This window comes from Tetrao urogallus, assembly GCF_951394365.1.
Source record: "Tetrao urogallus genome assembly, chromosome: 18".
Taxonomy (NCBI): domain Eukaryota; kingdom Metazoa; phylum Chordata; class Aves; order Galliformes; family Phasianidae; genus Tetrao; species Tetrao urogallus.
Window position 1 is genome coordinate 10,251,572 of NC_136831.1, and position 17,104 is coordinate 10,268,675.

The 17,104-nt window shown below is 41.0% G+C and overlaps 1 protein-coding gene across 3 annotated transcripts; it reads left to right on the forward strand.

The window, feature by feature from the left end:
• Positions 1-503: 503 nt before the first annotated feature.
• On the forward strand, positions 504-16,839 carry LOC306953542 (myosin heavy chain, skeletal muscle, adult-like; the record flags this gene model as incomplete). 3 transcript variants are annotated; one of them, XM_079544476.1, is made up of 38 exons in its annotated part: positions 504-710; positions 799-942; positions 1,038-1,194; positions 2,420-2,447; positions 2,541-2,652; positions 2,741-2,833; positions 3,619-3,682; positions 3,845-3,943; positions 4,045-4,148; positions 4,226-4,364; positions 5,404-5,522; positions 5,622-5,771; positions 6,580-6,750; positions 7,495-7,809; positions 7,898-7,972; positions 8,464-8,551; positions 8,633-8,750; positions 8,838-8,961; positions 9,045-9,181; positions 9,279-9,534; positions 10,600-10,842; positions 10,949-11,125; positions 11,216-11,361; positions 11,451-11,541; positions 11,628-12,017; positions 12,252-12,378; positions 12,473-12,591; positions 12,818-13,014; positions 13,327-13,510; positions 13,589-13,754; positions 13,927-14,051; positions 14,267-14,575; positions 14,725-14,928; positions 15,473-15,598; positions 15,684-15,854; positions 15,941-16,045; positions 16,186-16,281; positions 16,682-16,839. In XM_079544476.1, 38 exons carry the CDS (start codon positions 504-506, stop codon positions 16,835-16,837), a joined length of 5,832 nt encoding a protein of 1,943 aa, XP_079400602.1. In that variant the 3' UTR covers positions 16,838-16,839. The 3 variants fall into 3 exon arrangements, with proteins under 3 accessions (XP_079400602.1, XP_079400603.1, XP_079400604.1); XM_079544477.1 differs by having other exon boundaries at positions 7,495-7,804; positions 7,896-7,972; XM_079544478.1 differs by lacking the exon at positions 504-710 and having other exon boundaries at positions 832-942; positions 7,495-7,826; positions 7,903-7,972.
• Positions 16,840-17,104: the final 265 nt, after the last annotated feature.

The window sequence follows — 17,104 nt, forward strand, 5'->3', positions numbered from 1 at the left end:
TGGATATTGTGCTTATGAATAGCAATTGTATAAACAAATTAAATTATGACAGAGTATTAAAAGTCACATAACCTATCCTTTTCCTAATCTACATTTTTTCAGAAATGATCCTCCACTTTTTATCCTTCTATCAAAATGTTCCACATGTAATTCCACTATTAATGATATCTTATTGAAAGTTGCTCAGCAACTTCACTCTCATGTCACAGACACACTGTTCCTAAAGATCCAAAACTGCAGTTGTGAAAGGCTGTAATCTGAAGATCTAGACTACATCAGTTATAACCCTGTTGTATAAATCAACCTACAGATTCGGATTTCAGTTAGGTCATTTTGTTGTCTTAAATATTGGAGTATGAATAAAAACCACATGACATGGTAAAAGATGTGGTGAAAGACACTGAATATAGAAATTTTCCCTGTCTTACAGAAGATATAAATAGTGTTACATTATTTCTTCCCATTAGAGTCTTCAGCTGAGGTGTCTTCAGTGAAGAGCAGCCATGGCTTCTCCAGATGCTGAGATGGCTGCCTTCGGAGAGGCTGCTCCATATCTCCGAAAGTCAGAGAAGGAAAGAATCGAGGCCCAGAACAAGCCTTTTGATGCCAAGACATCTGTCTTTGTGGTGCATCCCAAAGAATCCTTTGTGAAAGGGACAATCCAAAGCAAAGAATCCGGGAAGGTCACTGTCAAGACCGAAGGTGGAGAAGTGAGTGAAAAGAAAGGCTGAGGGACGCCATTTGATTTCCACAGTGGTCTCTGAGCTGACATGCAGGGATTTGTCTTTTCTTTGGCAGACTCTGACCGTGAAGGAAGATCAAATCTTCTCCATGAACCCTCCCAAGTACGATAAAATTGAGGACATGGCCATGATGACCCACCTCCACGAACCCGCTGTGCTGTACAACCTCAAAGAGCGTTATGCAGCCTGGATGATCTACGTAAGTACCAGCAGCTCTCTTCCTTGGCTGGTAGCTGGGGAGGACTGCTGTGCCAGGCTGAGTGGAAGCCAATGTGCCGTGTCCCTTCCTCGCAGACCTACTCGGGCCTCTTCTGTGTCACTGTCAACCCCTACAAGTGGCTGCCGGTGTACAACCCGGAGGTGGTGTTGGCCTACCGAGGCAAAAAGCGCCAGGAGGCCCCTCCACACATCTTCTCCATCTCTGACAACGCCTATCAGTTCATGCTGACTGGTGAGAAAATTGCATTGTTTTTATTGAAAGTTAATATTTGCTTTAAAAAAAAAAAAATCAGTCTACATAGAGATGTAAACCTCAGCATGAACTTTTAATGAACTGTTATTTTAATATTTGCTAATATTGTGCATGAAACATAGTTCTGTTGTAAATATTTATAGAAGTCTTATTAATAGCATGCAAAAATGGGCACTGAAAAAAGTTACAGTAACAGTAATTAATAAGACATATTGGGTCAAATGAAACAAATAATTGAATCATAGAATGGCGTGGGTTGGCATGGACTTCAAGGATCATCAAGTTCCAACCCCCCTGTCACAGGCAGGGTTGCCAGATGCTAGATCATGTACTAGATTAGATTGCCAAGGACCCCATCCAACCTGGCCTTGAACATCTTCAGGGACAAGGCATCCACAGCCTATCTGGGCTACCTGTTCCAGCACCTCACCACTCTCAGTAAAAGACTTCTCCCGGACATCTAATCTAAATCTTACTTCCTTTATTTTAAAAGCATTCCTTCTCATCCTATCACTATCTACCTGTGTAAAAAGTTGATTTCCCTCATGTTTCTAAACTCCCTCAAAGTACTGGAATGTCACAATGAGGTCTCCCTTTAGCCTTCTCTTTTTCAGACTGAACAAGCCCAGACAGGAAGTTGTAGAGTATTGATCATTGGAAATACTCAAAAACTGCCTGAACAACACATTGGACTACCTGTTCTAGGAGGCCCTGCTTGGGCAAGGTGGTTGATAATAACCCTTCTTGCCTTATTCTGTGATTCTGACAAATTCTATAGCAGAAGTACAAATTTTTCAAAGCTTTCATTGTTCTGTCCACACAGTTCTAAGCTTTTCTATCTTCACAGCATTCTTACTCCTATTCGAAATGAAAGACAGCGTGCAAAGTGTTGTTTTGGTTGTGCTTTTTTTTTTTTTTTTTTAAGCCTAACTGAAGCATGTAGTCAAAAACATAAAAGGAAGGATTAACAGGAAAACAATTCAGAGGAAGAATTTTTCCTTTTTGCGCACACATTATTTGCTTTTTTTTTTTTTTTAATTTAAATGAATTGAAACTAATCTGGATTTCTCATTGGTTTGTCTTTGTACTTTAGATGTAAGGCTTGACATTAGTGAGCTTAAATTTTAATTCACTTAAATTTACCTGTGTACCATTCCTTCTTATTCACTGAGTTTTATGTCCTATATTTCTGTTTCTTTCACAGACCGCGAGAATCAGTCAATCCTGATCACGTAAGTATGCTCCTGCTCCGGTCCCTGCGGGGCTGCCCTGTGCCAGGGGACCTTCTCCCTGACCTCACACTCTCTGCTTCTCTGGTTCAACAGCGGAGAATCCGGTGCTGGAAAAACTGTGAACACGAAACGTGTCATCCAGTACTTTGCAACAATTGCAGCTAGTGGGGAGAAGAAGAAGGAGGAGCAGCCTGGCAAAATGCAGGTACATTAAGAGATACTGGCTTGAATCAATGTTTTCTTCTGTTCCTCATTTTTAGAAAGTATACCCAGTAACAATTATCATCACGTAGGGAACACTTGAGGATCAAATCATCAGTGCCAACCCACTGCTGGAAGCCTTTGGAAATGCCAAGACTGTGAGGAATGACAACTCCTCACGCTTTGTAAGTTTTGTTTGAGCAAATATTTTCTGAATTATAATAAGCAGGAGTTTATGGCAGTTATCCTTTCCTGTTGTTCAGCCATCCATTTTACAGGAGTAAAACTGAATTTTCTTAGCATGATTTTAACACCCTGAAATTAGTTAGTGAGATTTTGAAATCAGTGCTTCTTTGAAAAAAAAATTTATCTGTATTGCATTGGAGTACATATTAAATTAGCAGATCATCTGCTCATTCTCCTGCACTATGTTTTTATACAATATTCTTTAACCTTTCCTCATATTTTTGTTCAGTTACTACAGGACACACAAACAGAAAAAGAAGAGGGAGTGAAGGAAGCAGGGAAGCAGGGAAGGAAGCAAGGAAGGAAACCTGAATATATCTTTTCTGCATATCAAATTGATTTCATCATAATTCAAATCACTTGATACCAAGACAGATTTACACAGCTGTACTAGTTAAATGGATATTCCCATATCATTCAGATGGCTGTTGTGTGTAGGCAGGATAGAATCAGAAGTGTTTGGGATAAGGTATAAATGGGCTAATGAAATCCACTCATTACTTTCCATCTGTATGTTCAGCATACATTAAATATACAGCTGTGTCTCTATTGGTTATTTTCGTGGGCAAAAATTTAAAAGACTTTATCTTAGTGGTGAAAATACATGTGACTCATAAGAAAATATCTTCAGTAAGAAATCTTGCACCCAATAAAGAGCAAAATTCACCATTTCAGATGCATTTTTTATGTCATAAATTTTAAGACAATTTTTATCCATTCAAAGGGGAAATTCATCAGAATTCACTTTGGTGCCACAGGAAAACTAGCTTCTGCAGATATTGAAACATGTAAGACACTTTCCTCAACTATTCACGATCCATACACTCATTCATCAGTATCCATCTATCCTTTTTACCCTGCCATCTAAACACCATTCCCTCTTTGTACCTTCTCCCTGCTTTCTCTTTTGCTGTTTCTTTATGTTTCTAATCTTTCTGTTTTCCCTTCAGATCTATTGGAGAAGTCCAGAGTCACTTTTCAGCTGAAGGCAGAAAGAAGCTACCACATATTTTATCAAATTATGTCCAACAAGAAGCCAGAGCTAATTGGTAGGAATGATGACTAACTTGGAGAAGATTGCTGAGCATCAGCTCATGGTATTACACACTTAACTGAACTATATCTGTTTGTTCCCTCTTCTTACTTTCAGACATGCTTCTAATTACTACCAATCCTTATGACTATCACTTTGTGAGTCAAGGTGAGATCACTGTTCCCAGCATTAATGATCAAGAGGAGCTGATGGCTACAGATGTAAGTAACATTTAAAAATGTTGTGTCTATTGTAATCTCTCCCAGACAAATCTTTTACTTTACATTTTCTATTGTAGAGTGCCATTGACATCCTGGGCTTTACTGCTGATGAAAAAGTGGCTATTTACAAGTTGACAGGAGCTGTTATGCACTATGGCAACCTGAAGTTCAAGCAGAAACAAAGAGAAGAGCAAGCAGAGCCAGATGGCACAGAGGGTACTAGCACTGTTGCTAATAGGTATTAGGAATAGAAGCAGTATTAACAGTAATTTAAAACTTAGAGAAGAGTGGAAATGTGTAAAAAAAGTATCTAGATGGAGCTAGTACCCAATGGAGCTAGTATAAAACTGCCATCCTTTTTTCAAGGACTACCTATCAATCTGATGTATGGATTGTGTGAGTGTCCATTAATTCCGTTCTGGGGTTCATAGTTTTAGATAGCACAGTCTGATGTGCTCATATTGGATAACCGCTAACAGGAAAATGTTTTCATAAAACATATTTCTAGCTGCTTTTTTTTCTCCCAATTAAGTAGGTGCACTAAATTCACTGTTTATAAACACATAATAGAGATTTTTTCTCAGGAATAAAGGGTACTCTAATTTCTTCTCATATGGACATTCAGACTTGAAGCTATCCTTGCATAACAAAATGAACAGCAGTCTAAGTGAAGCATAGGTACATATGATAGACTAGGAAAGAAGTGACTTAGATCTTTCTCAGCTGATTACTTCATGACTTGAATATTATATAATGTAGACATGACTTAAATAAATTGAGTCCTGACAATTTTTGCCAGTAATTTCGGAATGCATTCTTTTTGAAGGGCATTTTTGCTGCCAAAGAAATATGCAGGGAGCCTAAGTGCCCAAATATATGTTTTGTATTACAGTCAGGCAGCAATCCTCATAACACCTTGGTGGTTTTGTTCCAGGCTTATAGATACCAATTAGCTCTGGATAGATGGGAAAGCTTTGGTTTTCATTGTGAATTTTCAGTAAAGAATTTGTTTCTAGATGATTCGGAGAAGATTTGCAAAAGCACAAATACCAGGTAGGCATCCTACTCTGAATGATGTTCAAAACAAAGATGAATTTTCATTCAGTGACTGCCATACGTCCTGTGAAACATACAGCAAGTAGAAGTTGATCACGAGAACATTTGATATGGCAATAGCTTCAGAAAGTGTTTATTCTTCAATATTCTGCATATCTTGTTAATCTTAATTTTTCTATCTCCTTCTCCTGCTATTTAGTTGCTGATAAGGCTGCCTATCTGATGGGTCTGAACTCAGCAGACCTGCTCAAAGCCCTGTGCTACCCCCGTGTCAAGGTTGGGAATGAGTATGTGACCAAGGGTCAAACCGTGCAGCAGGTAAGAAACAGCTGATGACTGAGAACCTCTGTCTTGTAAGACTGGCACATTTTGCTTTATATATTGATTTTTCTTCTGCTGCACTCTTCTTTGTTTTAGGTGCACAACTCAGTTGGTGCTCTGGCAAAGGCTGTCTATGAGAAGATGTTCTTGTGGATGGTTGTTCGCATCAACCAGCAGCTGGACACCAAGCAGCCCAGGCAGTACTTCATCGGTGTCCTGGACATCGCTGGCTTTGAGATCTTTGATGTAAGGAGTATATGTTTGAAGTCTGCTTTTAGAGAGTGAGATTATAATGTCAGAGACTTCCAAGCAATAATATTCTAAATATCTTAATCATTTTGCAACTGCCCCTGCCATGAGCTCATTGCCCCCACCAGATCAAGCTGCCCAGGCTCCCATCAACCTGGCCTTGAACACGTCCAGAAATTGGACATCCACAACTTCTCTGGACAACCTGTTCCAGGTCCTCACCAACCTCTGCAATAGCAGTTATGTTGTTTGCATAGAAGTAGCAGTTACAATTCTATATGCGGTAATATTTTAATATTTATCTTAGAGAAATGATAACAATTTAAAAAAAAAAACAAAAAAAACATGCATACATATATGTATGTAAATATGAATATGTATAAAGAGCTTATGGATTCAGATCTTAAGATTTGGAAATCCAGTGACAAATATATAATAGGTTAAAGATGTGAGATTTGTTTAAAAGACAAGCAAGTTACTGGATAAATGACTGATCAGAGAGATCAGATAATTACTGATAAAACTGAAAGCATACAGTTTTTTTTTTCTTTTTTTTGTCTGAATAAAGAAAGGCAGAAGTACTTTAATAATTTTAGGAGATTCATCAGGAATCCTGTCCTCATTAAGTAGGTATTTCTTCAGGGAACTGCTGTGATGCAGTGATGTTATGTAACTATATTTTAACAAGAGAGGTGTATAAAAGATTAAAATTATAAAGAAATCATACAGTAATTGTTCATCTTAATAACTGACATGTTGTTTACTTTGTTTTGTTATGTTTTGTTTTGTTTTTGGCACTGGAAAGTTCAACAGCTTGGAGCAGCTGTGCATCAATTTCACCAATGAGAAACTGCAACAGTTCTTCAACCACCACATGTTCGTGCTGGAACAGGAGGAGTACAAGAAGGAAGGCATTGAATGGGAATTCATTGACTTTGGGATGGACCTGGCTGCCTGCATTGAGCTCATTGAAAAGGTAAATTTTTAATTCAGAATGTCCTGCATTTTCAGAAGGTAATCGTTGGAGGTTAACTGTTAAAAAAGTCCTCCTTTCTTCCTTGATCAGTTTAATGCACTCATTTTTAGTTAATGAAGTATCTCTTGACGTCTGCATTTGCTTATTTTTTATTACAATGTTCATGAATAACTATGGAAGTCATTCTTTACACACCTTCTCTGCATGCAAGATGTCTCTGCTTATTTTATTAAAGGATACTATTTCAAAAATATACAGCAGCTCCTAAAGTAAAATAAATGAATTTCCTTAAGGTTCTGGAATTGATTTATTTGTTGAACAATACTTTTTTTTTTTCTTGATGGTTCATAGTAAAGTTAAATCTCTGTCTGTTCTTTTAGAGCAACAGAATGAAAGATATTTCTTGTAGTGCTGTATAATTTAGGTAGTTGCTTAAAAATACAAAAATGAACTAAACATAAAATGGAAACATTTGTGAATGTTTTTAAATATGATTATGGATTTTGTGATTTTTTTTAACTTGATTTTTTGCATTAAAAAAAGTCCTAAATGATCGTGCCAAATTTAGAGTCAAGCAGGTGAACCTCAGGTGATGTAAACTCACTTTTTAGAATGAAATTTACTTCACATCAAGGATATAAGTTTCTTCTTCAGCTTCCTCTTCTACTACATTCACTTGAAGACCAAATGGTGATCATTTATATTCTATATAATATTCTACTGTATGTATTGTAATATTTCCAGCCCATGGGCATCTTCTCCATCCTGGAAGAGGAGTGCATGTTCCCCAAGGCAACTGACACCTCTTTCAAGAACAAGCTCTATGACCAGCATCTGGGCAAGTCCAGCAACTTCCAGAAGCCCAAGCCAGCCAAAGGCAAGGCTGAGGCCCACTTCTCCTTGGTGCACTACGCTGGCACAGTGGACTACAATATCTCTGGCTGGCTTGAGAAGAACAAGGACCCCCTGAACGAAACTGTCATTGGGTTGTACCAGAAGTCATCTGTGAAGACACTGGCCTTACTGTTTGCCAACTATGGTGGAGCAGAAGCAGGTCAGATTTCTAAAATTCTGAAGTTCTCACTTTCATAATACGTAATGATTAACCTTACAAAAATGAATATAAAACACATTTGTTTTTAAAGAGGCTAGTGGTGGTGGTGGCAAGAAAGGTGGCAAGAAGAAGGGTTCTTCATTCCAGACTGTCTCAGCTCTTTTCCGGGTAAAGTATGAATCTCATAATCATTATAATGACATGAAAACAGTTATGGATCTGAGTTGTCTCAACTTACATTCTTCTCACAACATTTGTTTTATGATGAAAAACCAATAAGTATAAATTGCACAGATGTTATTTCACTGCCTTTTCATCTTTATTTTCTGCTCACATTTATGATATGTTTCGAGTACTCTTCAGGTGACTCCCTGAATTTGTTTCAAAATTTCACCTATATTGTCTATGAAAAAATTCGTTTTACCTGAGATGTAGTAAAAACAATGTTTATATATTGTCTTAAAATTTTTCATTTCCTCCAGATTATGATTCAGAGATTTAAACGTTCTGTTAATAAGATTACATAGAAGATTTCATTACATTTAAAGTTTGGATCTGAAAGCTACATTCTCGAAAGATTCATTATATTCTTTTCACCTATATACAGAGTGTGTAGAAGTAAAAAAATTTAATCTAAGCTTCTACTCATGATCCCACAGGAGAACTTAAATAAGCTGATGACCAACCTACGGAGTACTCACCCTCATTTTGTCCGCTGCATCATCCCAAATGAAACAAAAACACCGGGTAAGATGCTCCAGCAGAGACACTAAGTCGTCTCCCTCGGTGGTAGAAACTGTGGCATTCATTTGTAAAATTAATTGTTAGGTGCCATGGAGCATGAACTGGTGCTGCACCAGCTGCGCTGTAATGGCGTGCTGGAGGGGATCAGGATTTGCAGGAAAGGATTCCCCAGCAGGGTCCTCTATGCAGACTTCAAACAGAGGTAAGAGCACTCTGCCTGTTAGCATGACTGTAAGTAATGTCGAGATTTGGGAAGAATGGCCTTAGCTTTCTCTTTTGCTTGTCCCAGGTACAAGGTGCTTAATGCCAGTGCCATCCCCGAGGGACAGTTCATTGATAGCAAGAAAGCTTCTGAGAAGCTTCTTGGGTCAATCGATGTGGACCACACCCAGTACAAATTTGGTCACACCAAGGTACCAACTCTCCTCAACTCAGTCCCTATATCTGTGTTTTGTTCTCTCTGACAGTGATGCACTGCGATGTTCTGTTTCTCCAGGTGTTCTTCAAAGCTGGGCTGCTGGGACTCCTGGAGGAGATGAGGGATGAGAAGCTGGCACAGCTCATCACTCGCACACAGGCCAGGTGCAGGGGCTTCCTGATGAGAGTGGAGTACCAGAGAATGGTGGAGAGGAGGTAGGTGTTCCCCATCTTCACTTAAAGGCACTTTGGGGAAAGTCCTAGTGATCATATCACACAAAATAATCAAATGTGCATTTTAATTATGCTTCAGAGAGTCCATCTTCTGCATCCAGTACAACGTTCGTGCATTCATGAATGTCAAGCACTGGCCCTGGATGAAGCTGTTCTTCAAGATCAAGCCCCTGCTGAAGAGTGCAGAGTCTGAGAAGGAGATGGCCAACATGAAGGAAGAGTTTGAGAAGACCAAGGAAGAGCTTGCAAAGTCTGAGGCCAAGAGGAAGGAGCTGGAGGAGAAAATGGTGAAGCTGGTGCAGGAGAAAAATGATCTGCAGCTCCAAGTGCAGGCTGTGAGCATCATTATTATTATTTTTATTTTTATTAAGTGAAATCATTCAGTAAGTTTTAAGCCTTCTTCTAGAGAGGAAACTGCATTCTGTACTGCTTTAGTAAAATTTTTTAAGCCAAATAGCATGTATCTGTGGGTAAAATTCAGACCACTTCCTTTCCACAGTCAGTGTTACTATTAAAAACTGTTGGTTCAGCTCAAAAATAAATTCAAATTTCAATCTTAAATCCTACATGTAGCATCTTCATAATGTTCATGGCAGAAAACATAATTGTCACTGCTCTGTGCTTAGTTAAGTGGGATAATCATTCCATTGACAACTACTTCATCTTAGTTAAGTTATACATGTTAATAGCCTGGTGCCATTTCTTTTGGCATATCTCCTGAGCTACTGATCCCAGAAGATGTATGTGGAAATCCCATGATACTTGTAGTTTGTGACAATGCTATTTGGCCCCAAGATCATTTTTAAACAATATCTTTGTGCTGAAGTGTTTGTTTCAGAAAACTATCAGTGGTAGTTAGCGTCTGCTAAGTGTAACAGCTGTGTGTCAGTCTCTTAGAGTCACATATCTGGCTTTCATGTAAGCACTCATTTAGTGATGTTAATTTCAAAAACATTTTCAGTATACAGAAAAAAAGCTTCTTAGTGTATATGAGAAAAATTACCAGAAATTTAAAAATATTTTCTCAGTGATGGATGAACAAAGAAAAAGTATTTTCATTTCTCAGTACATCCACATAACTTTGAAAGTGACAATGGTGAAAAATGGAAAATTATGATAAGTGGTAAATTACTGGCATATTTGAATGGACAGTATAAAATGAATTGAATAGCCTACTGGCATTAGGAACTAAACACCATGACTGGGGATGCAAAAGGTCTGAAAAAATAAAGCTAACTGAAAACTTATTCAAAATTTCTAATTTAAATTGTAACTGCACAGTATCTCCTTTGCAAATAGAAACTATATGAGTCTTCCAGATCTATTCCTTGAGAATTAAATAGCCTTTATTCTTCTGTGTTAAAGCCAGACATTTTCAAAATAAACTGCTTTCCCCTCAGGAAGCTGATGCTTTGGCAGATGCTGAGGAAAGATGTGACCAGCTCATCAAAACCAAAATCCAGCTGGAAGCCAAAATTAAGGAGGTGACAGAACGGGCTGAGGATGAGGAGGAAATTAATGCTGAGCTGACAGCCAAGAAGAGGAAACTGGAGGATGAATGCTCAGAGCTGAAGAAAGATATAGATGACCTGGAGTTAACGTTGGCCAAGGTTGAGAAGGAAAAGCATGCCACTGAAAATAAGGTATGAGGCAGAAGCTATCAATCACACTCCAGAAAAGAGCTCTGTGCTGTTATGGGAGTCGTGTACCTATTTAGCTTTAATTGAACTTGCTTCTTTCTCTTCAAAGGTGAAAAACCTCACAGAAGAAATGGCAGGCTTGGACGAGACAATTGCCAAGCTGACAAAAGAGAAGAAAGCCCTCCAAGAGGCCCATCAGCAGACACTGGATGATCTGCAGGCTGAAGAGGACAAAGTCAGTACACTGACCAAAGCTAAAACCAAGCTGGAGCAGCAAGTGGATGATGTAAGAACAAAAGCATATGGCTATTATAGGTTATTATATTTGTGGAAATAAACATGGCTGGCAGAGCACTGATGATCCCATTCTGTTTAGCTGGAAGGGTCTCTGGAGCAAGAGAAGAAGCTGCGCATGGACCTTGAGAGAGCAAAGAGGAAACTTGAAGGAGACCTGAAGATGTCCCAGGATACCATAATGGATTTGGAAAATGATAAGCAGCAACTGGATGAGAAACTGAAGAAGTAAGTGAGGTTGTGGGACACCTGAGTGCTGGGTAGGTGCACGTAGGAGGTTTTGTTCAGGTGTTAACACAGTTTGTTTTGTGCAAAAGGAAAGACTTTGAAATCAGCCAAATCCAGAGCAAAATTGAGGATGAGCAAGCCCTGGGCATGCAGTTACAGAAGAAGATCAAGGAGCTGCAGGCAAGTCTCTGGTCCTTCCCTTCTGGCCTTCAGAAAACATCTGAAGGAGAAGGACATGGGTGTGAAGGGTTCCTGATGCTCCCCAGGCCCGTATTGAGGAACTGGAGGAGGAAATCGAGGCAGAGCGAACCTCTCGGGCCAAAGCAGAGAAGCACCGAGCTGACCTCTCCAGGGAGCTGGAGGAGATCAGTGAGCGCCTGGAGGAAGCAGGAGGGGCTACGGCAGCTCAGATCGATATGAACAAGAAGCGTGAGGCAGAATTTCAGAAGATGCGCCGCGACCTGGAAGAGGCCACGCTGCAGCACGAAGCCACGGCTGCCGCCCTGCGGAAGAAGCATGCGGACAGCACAGCGGAGCTTGGGGAGCAGATCGACAACCTGCAACGAGTCAAGCAGAAGCTGGAGAAGGAGAAGAGTGAGCTGAAGATGGAGATTGATGACTTGGCCAGCAACATGGAGTCTGTCTCCAAAGCCAAGGTACTGAAAATATATTAAAAAAAACCTGGAAAATAAATAATGTTGAATGATACCACTTTAATAATGTGACCTGGTTACAATACATAAATCTGTATAAAAATGTATTTTTAAACTCAAAACCAATAGCGTCATATTGTCTGCTCTGCTGGCCACTTTTTTATGATGAAAATTGTGCTGTTCATAATGCAGTTTACTACAGGTATTAATCTTGTTCATTCCATTTGATCTCCACAGGCAAACCTGGAAAAGGTGTGTCGTACTCTAGAAGACCAATTGAGTGAGATTAAGTCAAAGGAGGAGGAGCATCAACGCATGATCAATGATCTCAGCACTCAAAGGGCTCGTCTGCAGACAGAATCAGGTGAGAGTGCATGAATTGTGGAATGGGACGGCATCCTTTAAATTTTTGGTTTTGGTCCCAAGTGGCTAGATTTCCTTTCTCTATGCTTTCTCAGGTGAATACTCACGCCAGGTGGAGGAGAAAGATGCTCTGATTTCTCAGCTGTCTCGAGGCAAGCAGGCATTCACCCAGCAGATTGAGGAACTCAAGAGGCACTTAGAGGAAGAAATCAAGGTGATATCTTTTCTTACAGCTCACTGATAAAAACATTTAACTTCTCTTTGCCTAATACGGAAAGGGACTACTGTAGGGAGTATGATTTGTCCTCTAGTCTTATATCTATCATTCATTGTAACACACATAATTTCCAGTGGTCGAATTTGAAGTATTAAATTAATTCACTGTGAGAGATTCTCCGGGATGTTTATACTCAATATACTACTAATGGTTATTCCCTCAGGCCAAGAACGCCCTGGCCCACGCCTTGCAGTCTGCCCGCCATGACTGTGACTTGCTCCGGGAACAATACGAGGAGGAGCAGGAAGCCAAGGGTGAGCTGCAGCGTGCCCTGTCCAAGGCCAACAGCGAAGTGGCCCAGTGGAGAACCAAATACGAGACGGACGCTATTCAGCGCACAGAGGAGCTGGAGGAGGCCAAGTATGTGGAGGGAAAGTGGGGAAGGCTGGCAGAAAGTTGTAACAGAAAATTGAAAGTACACACCCTGAAGTATTGCCAGGGAGAAGCCAATGTCGTGCTTTGGGATGGATGGCAAGAGGAGGGAAAATGCATCCTTTAATGTGTGTGGACTCGAAAATGAAAATATGCACGGAAGGCAGAAAATGGCAGTCTGAGAACTAAGGGTTGTAGATTACAGACTATGGAGTGGTTAGGTGCACTTTTCTTAGAAAAGCAAGACAGTGAGATGTACTCTTTGTTTGCTGACTGTGGTATGCGCTTTATTCTTCCCAGGAAGAAGCTGGCACAGCGCCTGCAGGAGGCAGAGGAACACGTTGAAGCCGTGAATGCCAAATGTGCTTCCCTGGAAAAGACAAAGCAGAGGCTGCAGAATGAGGTGGAGGACCTGATGATTGATGTGGAGCGAGCAAATGCTGCCTGCGCAGCTCTGGACAAGAAGCAGAAGAACTTTGACAAGGTATTCTGGGCTCCAGGCCTGTGTTTCCTGGGCACACAATGATTGTCGCATCCGAACTCACGATCTGTTTTTCCTCAGATCCTGGCAGAGTGGAAGCAGAAGTACGAGGAAACGCAGGCTGAGCTGGAGGCCTCCCAGAAGGAGTCTCGCTCCCTCAGCACAGAGCTGTTCAAGATGAAGAATGCCTATGAGGAGTCCCTGGACCACCTGGAAACGCTGAAGCGTGAGAACAAGAACTTGCAGCGTAAGTCGCTCAGCCTTTCCTGCTGGCAGGGCTTTCTCAGAAGCTTTCCTGCCCACCTCTCCACCGGGGTCTGTGCCTGCAGTGATGGGAGCAGACCTGTTATGCTGGGGTCACAGGGCCTTTCCCTCTATGCTCTATACCTGACCATGTGAATGTTCATTCTTCTCTACAGAGGAGATTTCTGACCTCACGGAGCAGATTGCAGAGGGAGGAAAGGCGATTCATGAGCTGGAGAAAGTCAAGAAGCAGATTGAGCAGGAGAAGTCTGAAATCCAGGCTGCCTTGGAGGAAGCTGAGGTACATGCTCGTAATCACTGATTTAGCATGTGGAGTCCTGTTTAACAGTGAAAGATAAAAGCATTGAGCAAATGTTGTTGCTCTGTTTGTACTGGGTCTGAAGGTCTAGCAGTGGTACACCTATCATGCTGAGTATAATAGTGCCTTTCCATTTCTTTCCTGTGAGATAATTTGGAAGAAAACTGTAAGAAAAACATATTTTTGTTATTATTCAGGCCTCCCTGGAACATGAAGAGGGGAAGATTCTGCGCCTTCAGCTGGAGCTCAACCAGGTCAAATCTGAGATTGACAGAAAGATAGCAGAGAAAGATGAGGAAATTGACCAGCTGAAGAGAAGTCACCTCAGAATTGTGGAGTCCATGCAGAGCACCCTAGATGCTGAGATCAGGAGCAGGAATGAAGCCCTGAGACTGAAGAAGAAGATGGAGGGAGACCTGAATGAAATGGAGATCCAGCTGAACCATGCCAACCGTGTTGCTGCAGAGGCACAAAAGAACCTCAGAAACACACAAGGAGTGCTCAAGGTATGTTAAACTAAGAATGTGCATATAGCTATCTGTCTTGCATGGCATTATACTGATATAATAATTACGTATCTAAACTATTATGGAATAGCACTAACTACTATTGTCCAACAGTTGTCTGCCATATTATACTCTTTCCTCTTTTACAGGATACCCAGATACATTTGGATGATGCTCTCAGGACACAGGAGGACCTGAAGGAGCAGGTGGCCATGGTGGAGCGCAGAGCAAACCTGCTGCAGGCTGAGATTGAGGAGCTACGGGCAGCCCTGGAGCAGACAGAGAGGTCAAGGAAAGTCGCTGAGCAGGAATTGATGGATGCAAGTGAGAGAGTTCAGCTCCTTCACACTCAGGTTAGATTCTTGGCTGAGAATATGAAAAATAAACATAGATATGTAAATAATGTGTAAGGTGATACATTTGTTGTTGCAATCTCTTCTTCAGAGTTGAACAGGCATTCTATAGGAAAAAAGAAAATTAACCCTGGAATTTTACTTCTCATTTTTCTCAAGATCATGAGGTGCCCTGGTCATCGTTTTCATTTTCTCATTTAAAATAGCCAATTTCAATATACCTTTGAGCAATCTTTTGTTTTTATTTCCAGACTTTTCTTCTTTGTAAGTTCTTGAATCATCCATCCCTTGTAGGAAGGATTTTAATCTAAATCTCAATTTTTGTACTTAGTTAAAGAACAGTGTTATATCTGTGTGAGTAGAATTGCATTCAGGAGTGCTTCTTCCTATTGTCCTTCTGTATATGCTCTGACAACATTAGACATTTAAAGAAGATGGTAATAATAGATTCTTAAATTGTAACTTCAAATTTAAGCAATACAATTCTCAAATTAAGTGTTCTTTTTTGGAATAAAATGCAGAAAATACTTTTGATTTTAAATAGAACACAAGCTTGATCAACACCAAGAAGAAACTGGAAACAGACATTTCCCAAATTCAGAGTGAGATGGAGGATACCATCCAGGAAGCCCGCAATGCTGAAGAGAAGGCCAAGAAGGCCATCACCGATGTGAGTTGGGGCATGCCTCCACTGCTGATGGTGGATGCATTCTCCCCAAATATCTCCAGTCACAAAGGGATTCTTTCTCCTCCAGGCGGCCATGATGGCAGAAGAGCTGAAGAAGGAGCAGGACACCAGTGCCCACCTGGAGAGGATGAAGAAGAACCTGGACCAGACGGTGAAGGACCTGCAGCTCCGTCTGGATGAGGCAGAGCAGCTGGCCCTGAAGGGAGGCAAGAAGCAAATCCAGAAGCTGGAGGCCAGGGTGCGTAGAGCTGGTATTTGTGCAAGTGTGTGCAATGCCAGGTCAGAGATAGCAGGGAAGCTCCAAATATGGGCTTTTCATTGCAGGTGCGGGAGCTGGAAGGGGAGGTTGATGCTGAGCAGAAGCGCAGCGCTGAAGCCGTGAAGGGTGTGCGCAAGTACGAGAGGAGGGTGAAGGAGCTGACCTACCAGGTAAGGCTGATGGCATCTTTGTGTTGACACACACCTCTGCCAGAAAGTCAAGGTATTTTTCCATGAAGTCCAAGAGGAAGTGTCATTTTGTGATGTGGGGAAACCAATTCTCTCTCTTTCCTGTTTACCGTCTGCCTTAGTCTGAGGAAGATCGCAAGAACATTCTTAGACTCCAGGATCTGGTGGACAAGCTGCAGATGAAGGTGAAATCCTACAAGAGACAAGCTGAGGAGGCTGTAAGTATTTCTGGGAAAATAAGCAAGCTTTGCTTTCCATTGGTGGTGATGAATATAAGAAATTTGGAAAATACCATTTTTCATTGATGGGATGTTTCAGGATCTTTGTCATCCAGACAAACCACTCGTACCCAAGCAGCAAATTAGCAGGATTGAGTACATAAATGAAAATATCAAGTAATGAAATAGCTACTCAATTGCAACAAGGAACCAGTGCAGTTGGTTGTAGTGGAGTCTTGAATAAGGGAGGATGAGGAGGTCTTTGTTGGTCTTATGTATAGGCAGCAGTAGGCAGGAGACAGGGGTCTGCGCTCTCTCTCAGGGAATCCTTCTAAGCCTGGCCACAGGAGGACTGAAAACTCTGCCTGGTTCTCACCACATAACTCCTCTCCCTGTACAGGAGGAGCTGTCCAATGTCAACCTCACCAAGTTCCGCAAGATCCAGCACGAGCTGGAGGAAGCCGAGGAGCGGGCTGACATTGCAGAGTCACAGGTCAACAAGCTCCGAGCAAAGAGCCGGGAGTTTCATGGCAAGAAGATAGAAGAGGAAGAATGAAGATGTCATATTACAGCACAGTGGCCTGAGGAGTGCCCTCTGTTGCTATCCCTTATAATTTGTCGTTATAATCACCTCAACAGCTAGACAATAAAGACCATAGAGTCCTCTGCATACACAGCAGAAGCAGTGTGGCTTTTTGTTTGTTATAATTCAGTTCTGTAGGTATGTAAATTTGGAACATTTTCAAATGAACCTTTTTTCCAGTTTTATGGTTGGATAACAATTTTCTTAGTCTCATTCCCACAGTTTCTGTACTCTATCATA